This window comes from Ovis canadensis, chromosome 2, assembly GCF_042477335.2.
Source record: "Ovis canadensis isolate MfBH-ARS-UI-01 breed Bighorn chromosome 2, ARS-UI_OviCan_v2, whole genome shotgun sequence".
Classification (NCBI taxonomy): domain Eukaryota; kingdom Metazoa; phylum Chordata; class Mammalia; order Artiodactyla; family Bovidae; genus Ovis; species Ovis canadensis.
In genome coordinates, this window is record NC_091246.1 from 148,471,629 (window position 1) to 148,486,475 (window position 14,847).

The 14,847-nt window shown below is 42.1% G+C and overlaps 1 protein-coding gene across 1 annotated transcript in view; it reads left to right on the forward strand.

Annotated features, from left to right (window-relative positions):
* Positions 1–2,748: 2,748 nt before the first annotated feature.
* Positions 2,749–14,847, forward strand: part of SCN7A (sodium voltage-gated channel alpha subunit 7) — an 84,678-nt gene continuing 72,579 nt past the window's right edge. The window contains exon 1 of the mRNA XM_069574299.1: positions 2,749–3,114. Within this exon, the coding sequence (XP_069430400.1) occupies positions 3,105–3,114 (10 nt within the window). The 5' untranslated portion in view covers positions 2,749–3,104. The remainder of the gene's footprint in view (positions 3,115–14,847) is intronic.

Consider the following 14,847-nt stretch of genomic DNA (forward strand, 5'->3'; position numbering starts at 1 on the left):
TTTTGAGTACATACTCTGGAAGCACAGCTTGGAATATATCAGATTTTTAAGGCAGAAGCCTGGAAAACAAACTGCAAATAACCCCTCCCGCCGAGCATTTGCCCCAGTACAGCAACCCAAAGTGGGATTATCAGCTTTTATTATTATTAGCAGCATGCTGCTAAGTCATTTCAGTCGTGTCCGACTCTGTGCGACTCCATAGACGGCAGCCCACCAGGCTCCCCCATCTCTGGGATTCTCCAGGCAAGAACACTGGAGTGGGTTGCCATTTCCTTCTCCAATGCATGAAAGTGAAGAGTGAAAGTGAAGTCACTCAGTCGTGCCCAACTCTTAGCGACCCCATGGACTGCAGCCCACCAGGCTCCTCCGTCCGTGGGATTTTCCAGGCAAGAGTACTGGAGTGGGGTGCCATTGCCTTCTCCGACTATTAGCAGCATAATAATTGCTAAAAATTAGTCAGATTAACATAGTAATATTATCTATAGTAGAGAGAAAGTATTTGCTCCAGAATAACAACAAAAATTGGCTGCTCAACTCAGAAGGTAAATCTAGTATCATTGGTTTCCTTTCTGTTTGCCTCTGGTTTCTTTTATTGGTTATAACCTCTTGGGATTAGTTGCTTGTTTTAATTGCACATTATACAAAGGAGTATTTCTCTTTATTTTATGTCAGACATCTTATTTAAACTTTAAAGTATTCAATATTTTGTATTGGTTAAATGTTCGTCATGTTTTTATTATTTATTTATTTTAAATTTTATCAAACTTTTATTATTTGTGCTATGATTGAATGTACAGAAAGATGCATAAAGAATTTTACTGGGTGAGGAGGATGTGTAAGTTGAATTGCTTCAAGAAAAGTTCAGTGAATTAGAAAATCTACTTGAAATGTAACCACAAAAAAGTGTGAGGAAGAGAGGCTGGCAATTCACCTGTTGTCTATTAAAAATAAATCATGTCAATGTTTGACTCCAAAATAATGATTATTGGTTTTTGGCATGATAATTGTATTGGTTTTTTTTTTTGGGGGGGGGGTGTTATTCTTTAGAAGCCCTTATCATTCAGAGACATGTGCTGATTTTTTTGGATAAAATGAAATAACTATCAGTTCAGTTCAGTCGCTCAGTCATGTCTGACTCTTTGCAACCCCATGAACTGCAGCATGCCAGGCCTCCCTGTCCATTACCAACTCCCAGAGTCCACCCAAACCCATGTCCATTGAGTCGGTGATGCCATCCAACCATCTAATCCTCTGTCATCCCCTTCTCCTCCTGCCCTCAATCTTTCCCAGCATCAGGGTCTTTTCCAATGAGTCAGATCTTCACATCAGGTGGCCAAAGTATTGAAATAACTGTACTACTTTTAAATTAATCCGAAGTAAAAATGTGGGTATAGATAAAATAAAATTGACTTCATATTGACAGTAGTTGAGGCTGAGTACATAGGAGTTTATTATGCTCTCTATTTTTGTATATATTTGGAAACTTTCCATAGCAAATGTATAATTTAAACAAGCAAACAAAATATAAGTAATAAGACCTCTTCTATGAATCAAGGATGAAGCATGCTGATTCTGACATGGCTTGGACAGAACTTACCTTAGCTTGCTGCTGCTGCTGCTGCTGCTGCAAAGTCGCTTCAGTCGTGTCTGACTCTGTGCGACCCCGTAGACCGCAGCCGACTAGGCTCCTCTGTCCCTGGGATTCTACAGGCAAGAACACTGGAGTGGGTTGCCATTTCCTTCTCCAATGAATGAAAGTGAAAAGTGAAAGTGAAGTCATTCAGTCGTGTCTGACTCTTAGCGACCCCATGGACTGCAGCCCATCAGGCTCCTCCGTCCATGGGATTTTCCAGGCAAGAGTACTGGAGTGAGTTGCCATTGCCTTCTCCGTACCTTAGCTTAGTTCTCCTTTATTTTTCTGTCCAATGCCTTGAAACATAAAATTTGAGCCTCTTATAAATACACATAATTTCTTTTACCTTTTCCTTATTTTTATTATTTATGTTGTAGGAGTCTTTGTTATTGTTGTTGTTGTTAAGGAAACTTCACTATTGAACAAGATTGGGTTATAAAATGAATGTTCTGTGATGTAGCAAAATTTTCCAAGCTCCCTCTGGGAAAGCCGGTCCAACATCTTCTTTCGCGACCCTGAAGTACGCTATTGCGTGCTTATTTTTCGCGATGTGGATAACTGTTCCTCTGTCCTTGTGTTTCAAGTCACCAGAATGGGAACGAAATCTCATCTCCAGGGAGAAGGTTGCAGGGACTCCAACCCATTCTTTCCCAAACATCCACACACCGTTTCTCCTCCTTCCACCCATACAGGAGCGCGAGCACACCTCTACAGCTACGTCCAGATTTGAATGCTGCAGGCTGACAACTGCCCCTGGCAGGCTCTCTGGGGACAGCTAGGCAAGGAGAGAGAGGAAGCAACTAGAGGTAAAGATCTGAGTTTGCTGCCTTTTCTCCTCTCCCGCTCCTGTCCCTCGCATTCGCGTCTCTTGGCCCACCCCCAACCGCATCTCCGCTCTTGCTCTATTCTCCATTCCTTCTTGCCCTAGCAGCCCTCTCCCCGCTGCCCCTCCTCACCCCACCTGCTCCTCTCGCCCCCTCCCCTCCCGAGCAGCGGGTAGGAGAGACGCCACAGCTGCCGTGCCAGCAGCAGCAGCCGCCGCGGACGGTCCGGGTCATCATCACCCCGCCCACGCCCGGTCCGGAGGCTGAGGTCGCGCCCCGGCCTGGGGATGAGGGAATCGGCGAGCGTGGCGTGGCTGGCAGAGGGGCGGGAGGAGTGAGGAGGACTCAAAAGCAGCTTCCCCGCGGCGGGCAGGACTCCAGTGCGCCTCTGCGCTGGAGAGGTCTTTGGGTGACTGACTGGACGGCCGCCCCAGAGCCACTTTATAGCCGGCGATTCGGTGGGGTCCTTTGACTGCTGAGCTGTCGTAGCTTGGGCGGCATCAGCTGGTGAGGGCAGACACCACATCCTGAGCAACCAGAACTCAGGAAACCAGAGATCCCGGAAGAAAGAGAACGCAGGAGGAGAAAGGGGGCCCAGGGAGCCCAGCTTCTCAGGGTTCCCTTAGGTGCTGGTGGAAACCTGTCACATGGCAGCAAGTAAGTACCTTTTTCTTGCTGAGCGCCCAGTCCCAGGTTGGTGATCGCTATCGTCTGCTGCCAGCCTGTCCGACCCACCCTGCCTGCCCCACCCCATACACACCCTTAGGGTCCCCAGTAGGAAATTCTGGGCTCAGATTAAGAGAACTGCTTCAACAGCAGCCACGGTCTGTGAATGTTTTCCCTGCGCTGTCTGTTATGTGTGGTCAGTTTTCTCATCTCACCAGGTAAGCTTCTGAAAGTAAGATGCTCTGGTAGTGTAAAATTTCTAAACACCTTATGTGTAATGACTTTTTGGTTACATAGTACAATAATAGAACAGAAGGAATAAAAGCTTATGCCGGATAAAGTATACTTCTAACAAATCTTATCTCTTATTCTCTTAAGTAACTCAGTGATTTCAAGATTAGTGCTTTTTGTGTAAGAATCAATAGTATAAAATTAGCAGCACAAATGTGATAGGAAACGGTGTGCCCAGTTTTCATGGCTGGGCATTTTGGTACTCTTTGGATCAACAGGTTTTTGTTCTCATTTTTCCATTGTTTGGCTCTGTAATATGCGTACCTTCTGAAGGTTTTCTTTTGAAAGTAATGTTGATGTGCTCATGGTGACTCTGGTTATCTGTTGCTTCTAATACTTAGGATATCGGTCTAAGAAGGACAAATGATGAATTCATGTGGAATAACACACTAATGGGTTCCTTTCTTTAATGGAAATCATGGAGTCAAGTTTGGATATTGGCCAGGAAAATCTCTTGAAATGGGAAGGAGTTTGGGTGGTGCTTTTTGTGAATATCTTTCTTCCTACCTATCCTGTAGTCTATAGCAAACATAAGGAAGTCGCACCCTGCTATGACCAGCCCTAATTCAAGTTTCTATAATCCAACCTCTATTTTTACAAGTGAAGAAGACAAGACCCATGAGTAATAATTTGATGAGCTTACTTGGCTTAATCACTTTTGAGCTAATCATTGAAGAAAACTTTGAATTTAATATGACAAATAGCTTTGAATTTAATGTAGCAAAACATTAATTTTGTTTCTGGAAAATTGAAGTTATTAAACTTTTGATTAAGCTTTGTGTTTCTTATTTGTAAATGACATAAAAAAAAAAAAAAACTTACAGATCCTGATAAGGACCAAATGACAAAGATTACATGAAGGGTTATATAAAGGTAGTACCATGTGTAACCGGAGAAGGCAATGGCACCCCACTCCAGTACTCCTGCCTGGAAAATCCCATGGACAGAGGAGCCTGGAAGGCTGCAGTGCATGGGGTCCCTGAGGGTCAGACATTATTGAGCGACTTCACTTTCTTTTTTCACTTTCATACATTGAAAAAGGACATGGTACCCCACTCCAGTGTTCCTGCCTGGAGAATCCCGGGGACGGGGGAGCCTGGTGGGCTGCCATCTATGGGGTCGCACAGAGTCAGACACGACTGAGTCACTTCACATTTGCTTTCATGCATTGGAGAAGGACATGGCAACCCACTCCAGTGTTCTTGCCTGGAGAATCCCAGGGACGGGGGAGCCTGGAAGGCTGCAGTCCATGGGGTCCCTGAGGGTCAGACATGACTGAGCGACTTCACTTTCTCATTTCACTTTCATGCATTGGAGAAGGACATGGCACCCCATGCCAGTGTTCCTGCCTGGAGAATCCCAGGGACAGGGGAGCCAGTGAGCTGCTGTCTCTGGGGTCGCACAGAGTCAGCCATGACTGAAGCGACTTAGCAGTAGACTTAGCAACCATGTGTAACTACTGCTTATATAAGGAATTGTTCCTCATTTTCATCCACTTCACTGTTTAGCTCTCAATTAAAGTCCAGTTCAATAGAAGTTTTGACAGGCCTCACTAGAATGCACTAGAGGAAGCAAAATTCAAATTCAAGTCATAAACTATTGCCACCAGTATAATTTAAAGTATATTCAACCTGTGAGCCTCCATCCTTACAAAATTGTGTGCCTTGGATAACAATTCATATTTAAACACTTGAATATTCTCAAGATATGCTTTATTACCTTTCTCTTTTTAGTTTTAGATTTTGTTTTAGGTATATGTTCTTACTTCCTTGGAATGAAACCATCAAATATTTGGATATTGCTGAATTTATTTGGTCCACTAATTAACACAAGGCAAGTCAAATTTTAGGCATAAATACACTATTTCTGACTGCTAGGATTTATTAAACTTCTGCACTGAGGGGAGAGGTACTATGAGCTCCTTTTTACCACCAATGTATTCAAAACAATAGGAGAAAAACCTGAGATAGGACATAGGCTCAGGAAAAGGAACCAACAGATTTCAGATGACAGGATACAGTGTTGCCATGTCAGTTACCACTGGAGAGGGGGCCCTGGAGCTAAGCACCTAGAAACTGGGTCCTCTGTTTCCTTGGGAGAGGCTCTGGGAGGATAATTGACACGTTCCCACTAACTTTGTGCAGGTAGGATGAATACAGGTCTAAAGCACACTGGAAATGGGAACAGCCATATTTTATTCAATGTCTCACTTAGGAAAGAAGTATCCTAATATGCCCTCGTCCTAGATCTCATTATGACAGGATCTGTAACACCACTGAGATATTAAACTCTCAACCATAGACTTTTTCTTTAAAAGCTTATGGTGGAGGCATAAGCCTGAAAGAGACATTCTTTGATTCCTGGGAGCGTGGTTCCATGATTTCAGCTAACTCCTGTCACAACTGGTCCACTGTGAGAGGACATCTACAAACTCTTCCCACCCTGACCATGTGCTGACACCCACCATGTTATGACACTAAATTATATGGACAAACCTCATTTTCCCCTGAGTCAGTCCCCTTTTCTTCTATTAATATGGGCTAACCAAGGCCATGCAAACAAGGTCTTACCTCTGAAACACTGAAAAAGGGAACCTTTAATGGTGAAGAGAAAATTTTCGAGGTTGTACACCATGCTGATACAGGGAAATCTCATTTGTCTAGACAACATATCTCTATTGTGTACACCGCATTTCTGATTGGATTGATTCAGTTTGCTGCTGACTGAGGACAGCCAGCTCTGTGGACAGTTTTGATTGTGGTGGCAGCCAGGTGCTGGACTGTATCAGCATCAAACAGAAGCTTAATGAACATGTTGAAGCCCCCTCAGGAAATTTCTGATTTTAAAGATCAAAGATTACTCTTCCAGGGCACTTGGTTTTAAACTAGGACATAAGAGGATGCTGACTGGGGGGCCATAGTCCCTGGTTGAATATATGGTGCTGAGTGGAATATTCCTTCTCTCCTTCTTTAAATGACACAGACTGGCTTCCCATCCACTAACCTCTCATTCTTTGGGTTTTGGCAGAGACTGCATGGTCTAAGCAGCTGATAAGGCTTTGGCTCTGGTCCATATCTGGTCTCACCCTAGTGTGTTTTATGGCGCTTCTCTAGTTACTTTCCAATTTGAGAAGGAGTTGGTGTCTGTGTATATGGTTCTACATTTGAAAAGCTAGAGTAGTTTCAGGGTCGTATAAGTAGATCCCATAAAAGCAAACAGACTATTTCAGAGTGACCAGGAGCAGAGGTAAACAGCCAATTCTAAGAGGCCTCTAGGCTTTCAGTGACTATGCAAGTTCTGGAATGTTTTTAAAGTTTGTGTTTCACAGATTCAGTAGAGCCTGAAACCATAGGCCAGAGGGTCTCAAGATTGCTAATGAGTCTAGAAGTTAAATACATAGCAAGCTCTCCTTTGTATTATTCTCACAGGAGCCATTTCTTCTGATCAAGGGTCTGATTGACTAGGGTCACAAGAATAGCTAGTTCTGGAAAGATTCTGGCTTTTCCCCAGGGTGCTATTTTGGTGGCCTGGACAGGCACAGCTATAAATTATTATCATATCCATAGAAACAAGGAAACAAGGGACCCTGCTAGTGAACCATGAGGTTGCCATAGAGAAGCTCAAGTGGGCCTACTTAAAACCCAGGCAACTTTCCTTCATGTTCCTGGAACTCTTCTTTGCCTCCACTGCCAGTTCTAACTCTTAACCCTGGTGAGAGTTCATCTTCCATAGACACTCTCCTGCATCCTATCAAAGCATGCATTGACCTTTCCATTGACCTTTCCTTGGGCTTGTTCTTTTCAGTGAATGTGAAGAGAGACTGGGTGCTAAGACTCTCTCATAAGACACTCTTGTCCAGATTTATTCTCTTCAGTATAAATCATAACACTGTGAATGTGTGGTATCTGAATTCCTGAACTGCTCCTCTCTGGAAAGATGACTCTTCCAAAGACCCGATCTCCTGGTTATATTAGTGAACCATCACTAGAATTCGAGTCTATTAGATTCGAGGAGAGTTTGGGTGGCTCAGACAGTAAAGAATCCACCTGCAATGCAGGAGACCTGAGTTTGATTCCTATGTTGGGTAGATTCCCCTGGAGAAGAGAATGACCCCTCTCCAGTATTCCCCTGGAGAAGGGAATGACTCCACTCCAGTATTCTTGCCAGGTGGGCTAAAGACCATGGGGTTGCAAAGAGTTGGACATGACTGACCAACTAACCCTTTCACCTTTCACTTCAGTTCTCAAAGAAGAACTTTTAATTTGGGGGAAAGATGGAACAATTCCTCTGGATGTTTGCTGGTACTTACTTATTTCCAAGACTTCTTTCCTAAGTTTTAAATTCAGAAAAGTACACAGAATGAAAAATTCTTAAATAAAATTAAAGCAAAATGGCAATGCATACTTATATTTTTGAGAAAATTACTTATTTACTACTTTCTTCTGCAGAATAACATATTCTAGGAATGTGTTGGCTGAAATTTTCACAGTGAGGGAGTTGAGTCCAGAATTAAGTGGATGTTTTGAAGCCAAATCAGGATGACCAGAGCTGCAGGCAGAATCTAGGTCCAAGTGTAGAAGTCAGATAATCAAAGCTAAACAGGAAGTAAGCAACTGAAGTAAAAAATATGATCCCAAAGCAGAAAAAGAAATAGGCTGAAGTCACGGGGAACAGACAGCTATGAAATTCCAGGTGGATTGGCATTATTCTGGTCAATCTCCTTTATTCCTAAGCCTTCAGTGTGTAAACTTTACATTTCTGGGTTTTAATAATGCATGTACATGGTAAATTATGGTCAAGTAGTACTTTCCAGGTGGCACAGTGGTAAAGAACCTGCCTGCTAATGCAGGAGATGCAAGAGACACGGGTTCAATCCCTGGGTCAGGAAGATCCCTGGAGTAGGAAATGGCAACACACTCCAGTATTCTTGCCTGCAGAATCCCATGGGCAGAGGAGAGCCTGGTGGGTTACAGTCCATGAGGTCACAAAGAGTCAGACATGACTGAGTGGCTGAGCAAGCACGCATGAGTATAGAAATACTAACAAGAAAGCAACAGAGCTCTTTGACACCTTTTCAGTCCCTCTCCATAGACATAACAGTTTCTTCCTTTTAGAGGGAAAACATCATGCATGTGCAAGCATATATGCCGCTGTGTATCTAATCCTCATAAAACATTTTATTCAAAGATATTCTTTGAATGCAATGCAAGCTGTTTTCAACACTGTTTTTCACTAAATAATTTATTTGGTGAATCTTTCCATATGAACTTAAACTTCAGCAACATATTCATAGGGCAGTTTAACTGCTGGGTGAAAGAGTTCATTCAGCATTATTTTAGGAAGTATTGTCAAGCAGTCTTTCAGAAGAAAAATGCCCTTGTTTACACTCTCAGCTGAACCGTGAGAGGGCCCATTACTTCTGTATCCTAGTCTGCCAAAGATGGCATCCATTGGGAAGAATCTCAAGTATGTCTCTAGAGTTTTACTGCTAAAATTATTGATTGTTTTAATCTTACCATATCTTTCAAAATACCGTGACTCATCTTTCCTGATGCTTCCTAAAAGACAATTAAAATATTTTTGTATCCTTCATGAGAAAAAAGCAATGCATCTAATATCATTTGAGTTCTAATCCCTGGGGAAGAAAAAACAATTGAGAACTCTTGGTGAAAGGGCTTTGCATCAGAGAATTTAGCTGTGAGTCATTACAGAAACTGGGAAAGATGAAATATTATCCATAATACATCTATGAAGTGCAATCAGAAGGCTCCAATGAATAGAAATATGATCTAAATTCTTCACTTCACTAAAGCAGGTGTGGTTCCTATATTCTCAACAATACAGAGATTCCAGTTAATCATTACATTAACTCTGTCTCCCTCACTTATACATGCAGTACATTCTAGTCTCCAAATATTTATAGTTTTGTTACTACTATCATTACATTTTTTGCAATTATCTGAATGTAATTGGTGCAAGAGGCTTGCTGCATTATCCATGTCTAATAGCATAACTGTCTCAAAATAGCTTGGAAAACATGTGAGAAGTCTTTTTACCCTTTATTTCCTATTTCCTGTCTGAGTGAAATTGACATTTGCTGTTATCACTTCTCAATGGATCTATGGTGCTAATTTTTGCTTCATTTATTGCATTATCTTGCTGTACAGGTCTGCACCTTTGTAGGTTATGCTAAATCTTTCGGTAAATGTATTAAGAGAATTTATATATATATATATATATATATAATTATCCCTTACAGAGTAAAACATTTCATAATTCTCTTTGACAAAGCTACTCTAGCATCTGTTTCTCATGACTAGGATCAAGTCTATCTTCCCAGAGAGCATATGGGTTGATTACTTAGATGCAGTAGTTTTAATTCCCTCAGGTAGGAAAAATGGAAGTGAAGAGGCTGTGAGTGCTCTGGACAGTCACCTCCCACATGTGCAATATCTGTCTTCCCATCTTGACTGCATTACTGGTAGGCTGTGCTCTGGGAATCGAACTGAGGGACAGGGAAGCAATGAGTAATAGGATATGGAGGGAGGGAAAAAACACTGACTTCTGGTAGCCCCTTTCTTCCCTGGCCTTCATGATCTCTAAGACAATGCAGCTGCAGTTGCTGATTGAGAATGCTGCTTATCCACACAGCCTCCTCCCTGGGAAATAAGCTGCAGAGGGGCCAAGCACGAGACGACTGGTTGAGTGACTGTGTCATTCATCATCTAACTCAGACGCTTTCCTTTGAAAAGGACAGTGAATGACATAAATAATTAGTTCTCAGCAACAAAAATACACTCAAATTGTCCCTAGAACCCTGTGATTCCTGGTCATGCTACTGAGCTATGAAACTGAGTGGGTCAGAAACAAAAGGAGAGGGTGGAAAGGAAAAGTTAGATTTATTATCTTGGGGGGAACTGGGAGCAACAGGATAAGGTGGATGTTCCAGTTGCATATTTTATTTCAAACTTTAGACCTGTTTTGCACCAGGACATATGTAGTAGAATGACAACATCTGTTAAGGCCAAGGCACCCACAGAATCAGGAAAATTCTAGAGCTGAGGGAGATAAGGGGTCCAGAGAGGTGAAAAGCATGTGATCCTTTGGAGAAGTGATATTCTAAAGCAAGTATTTGCCTCAGAAATTCTGGTATAAGCCTCATGTTTCTCTCATACTTGGGATATCAGAGAACATAAAACAACATGTGATGATGTCTCTGCTTGCTTTATGAGGGTGGTTGGATGAAGCATGGCTATCAGCCAAGGAATCTTTCTGTCTAGCAGGCTGCATCAGGTTCATCCCAAGGGGCCTTAGCCCAAGATACTCTGAAATTGTCTGTCTGGGTTGGGCTGCTGACTCCTACATTTTCAATATTAGCACTAATATCCAGTCAAGAGCTGATATAATTCAAATCAGGTGCAAGAGAAGGTATTCTTTCCCTACAACTCTCAATATTGGGATGCTGCTCCAAGGCGACCATCCTCCCCTTCTCCATCATCTCAGAGGCCTCAGGATTCATAAACTACAGGTTTGACACTCTCACATCTAGTCAACCACCCAGGGCCACATTATTGAATGTTTTGTGCCCATCTCAAGCAAACCTAGAGCCAGAGTAGGTGCTGGAGGTTTATGGTTGGCCTTAGATGACAACTGGTCCAGAGCTCTTCCATCTGATTTGCAGATTTAGGGCACCGTTTGTGGATATCTATGAGCTTAGTTCCACTGGCTTAGTGGAAGCTGAGCAAAAATGAAGGGCCAAAAAAATCCACATGTTCACTTCAGATTGAGAGGATGTTTAAGGAGGTCAACTGATTGTGAATGGTCCCAAGAGCGCCAAGGTATAGTTCCAATTCTGTATTTTTAAAACAAATATTGAGATAATATCTTATACCTCAGGGGAACAAGTTGCATCAAGGACATTAGGACTGAAGACAACTTATAGAATCTAGTTGCATGACAGAGCCCCTTTGAATTCCTTTGGGAAGTGGCAAAGAGTACTTTTTTTTTTTAATTGTTAACCCCCTAATATGGCTACTGGCCAGGAATTTTTGGTTAATGATCTAATAGATCTTTGGGTTCGTGAGAAGTACAATTCTAGGAAGATTCCAGTTCCATTACAATGTGCTCATTTTTTCAGTGTAATAAGGGGTAATTCAGAAATCCCAGAGGCCACTTTCACAAAGCAGTGGAAATTTTGAGAATACCTAGAAATATTGGGAACATTGAGTGCTTTAGAATATTGAGTTAGACCACTTTCCTAGACTCACTGGTAGGGAACCAAAGCAGATGTTTTCTTAGAAGATTCAAGTAAGACTATTTAGGGTAGAATTAGCTTAATCTTTTATGTTCCTGGCAATTGGGCTTTCTGTTGCCTTTATCACTGTCAGAATAGTATTTTTTGTTGAGCCTGGAGACCCTCATTGGGATCCTATACGCAGTGATCTGCATCCCTTCTTGGTATTTCAGCTGCCACTAAGCTTCCTGTTCGTTGTTCTTAGACAATTTGCAATCAGATGCAGATAGACTGTGAACTGATGCTGGCCGTGACTTCCTATTGTGTGTATTGACTGTATCACTCTGAAGTTTAAGGTCCTTGACTGTGCTTCTTTCTTCAAGAGGAGACATATTAATTCTCATTGTTGGAAAATTTGATGAACTCTCTGTAGAATCCAGACCTACTAGTGTTGGAGATGATTTTAATTTGCATCTCTTTTGCTTTGGAATAATAATTTTCAGAGATAACCAAGATAACTCGATTCTTATTTGTTTACAAGTCTGTCTCCCATTGCCTTTAAATTCAGTAACTATAATTTATTAATATTTACAGCACTGATACCTAGCTCAGTACTTGGCACTTAATAAATACATGTTCCACAAATGACTGATAAATATTTGAATGTCAAAAGCAAACATTATTAAACTTATTGCCCTATATGGTTAAACTTATTGCCCTACATGACATGTCAAACTGCAATAACAATCTTTAAAGGAAAATTAGAGCTCACTTTTAAAAAACATAGCTGAAACCAAAAAGCTAAAGTATAGACTTATAGACATATATGATTGTAGATATATAGTTGAGAGACTTGAGAGATATATTTTTGAAAGTGCTTGCAACCACTTTCTGCAACATGTGCTGTGCTTAGTTGCTCACTCATGTCCAACTCTTTGCAACAGCATGGACTGTAGCCAGTCTCCTCTGTCCGTGAAGATTCTCCAGGCAAGAATACTGGAGTGGGTTGCCAAATCTTCCCAATCCAGGGGTCGAACCCAGGTTTCCCACACTGCAGGCAGATTCTTTACCGTCTGAGCCACCAGGGAAGTCTTCTGCAAGGTAACATATTCCAATAATGTGTTAACAAAGGGTCTGAGATGGGTTAGGACAAAGAAACTAAGGGAGGATAGAGTTGAGCAATCAGGAAATCTGAAGCCACCAAAAAGCCCAGAACTGGGACCTGAAGTAGGGCAATCCTAAGTTAGGCACACATATTTTTGTTGTTCAGTCTCCCAGTCATGTCCAACTCTTTGCGACACCTTAGATTGCAGCACACCAGGCCTCCGTGTCCCTCACCATCCTCCAAAGTTTGCCCAAGTTCATGTCCATTGCATCGGTGATGCCATCCAGCCATCTCATTCTCTGACATCCTCTCCTCCTTCTGCCCTCAATCTTTCCCAGCATCAAGGATTTTTCCAGTGAATCAGCTGTTCACATCAGATGACCAAAATACTGGAGCTTCAACTTCAGCATCAGTCTTTCCAACAAGTGTTCAGGAATGACTTCCCTTGAGCTTGACCAGTTTGATCTCTTTGTTGTCCAGGGGACTTTCAGGAGTCTTCTCCAGCACCACAGTTCAAAGGCATCAACTCTTTGGCATTCTGCCTTCTTTATGGTCCAGGTCTCACAAGCATACATGACCATTGGGAAAACCATAACCTTGACTGTATGGACAGTTGTTGGCAGAGTAATATCTCTGCCTTTCAACACACTGTCTAAGTTTCTCATTGCATTCCTTCCAAGAAGCAGTTTTCTTCTGATTTCATGGCTCCAGTCACCATCCGCAGTGATTTTAGAGCCCAAGAATAGGAAATCTGTTACTATTTCCACCTTTTCCCCTTCTCTTTGCATGAAGTAATGGGGCTGGATGCCTTGATCTTAGTTTCTTTAATATTTAGTTTTAAGCTGGCTCTTTCACTGTCCTTCTTTTACCCCTCATCAAGAGACTCTTTAGTTCCTCTTTACTTTCTGCAATTAGACTGGTATCATCCACATATCTGAGGCTGTTGAGGTTTCTCCCGCCTGCCTATCTTGATTCCAGCTTGTAACTCATCCAGCCCAGCGCTTCTCATGATGTGCTCAGCATATAGGTTAAACAAACAGCATGACAGCAGACAGCTCTGTCATACTCCTTTCTCAATCTTGAACCAGTCAGTTGTTCCATACAGGATTCTAACTGCTGCTTCGTAACCTGTATACAGGTTTCTCAGAAGACAGGTAAGATGGTGTGGTATTCCCAGCTCTTAGAGAGCTTTCCACAGTTTCTTATGCTCCACAGCCTTTAGTGTAGTCGTTGAAACAGAGACAGGTGTTTTTCTGAAATTCCCTTGCTTTCTCTATGATCCAGCAAATGTTGGCAACTTGATCTCTGGTTCCTCTGCCTTTTCTAAACCCAGTTTGGACATCTGGAAGTTCTTCGTTTGCATATGCTAAAGCCTAGCATGAAAAATTTTAAGCATGACCTTACCAGCATGGGAGATGAGCACAGCTGTTGGATAATTGGCACATTCTTTGATACTACCCTTCTTGGGAATTGGGATGAGGGTTGACCTTTTCCAGTCCTGTGACCACTGCTGAGTCTTCCAGATTTGCTGGCATACTGAATGCAACACTTTGATGACATCATCCTTTAGGGTTTTGAATGGCTCTCCTGGAATTCCATCACATCCGCTAGCATTATTAATAGCAGTGCTTTCTAAGGCCTACTTGACTTCACACTCCAGAATGTCTGGCTCTGGGTGACTGACCACACCATCTTAGTAATCTGGTTCACTAAGATCTTTTTTGTACAGAGGAAAGACATGTATTCTTTCCATGTCTTCTTGATCTCTTCAACGTCTACTAGGTCTCTGCTGTTTCTGTCCTTATTGTGCCCATCTTTGGGCAAAGTGTTCCTTTGATACTTCTAATTTTCCCAAAGAGATGTCTAGTCTTTCTTCTGTTTTATGCACTGTTCATTGAAGAAGGCCTTCTTGTCTCTCCTTGCTAGTCTTTGGAACTCTGCATTTAATTGTATGTATCTTTCACTTTCTCCCTTGCTGTTCACTTCTCTTCTTTTTTTCCAGCTATTTGTAAAGCCTCCTCTGACAACCACTTTGTCTTCATGCTTTTCTTTTTCTTTGGGATAGTTTTGTTCACTGCCTCCTGTGCAATATTTT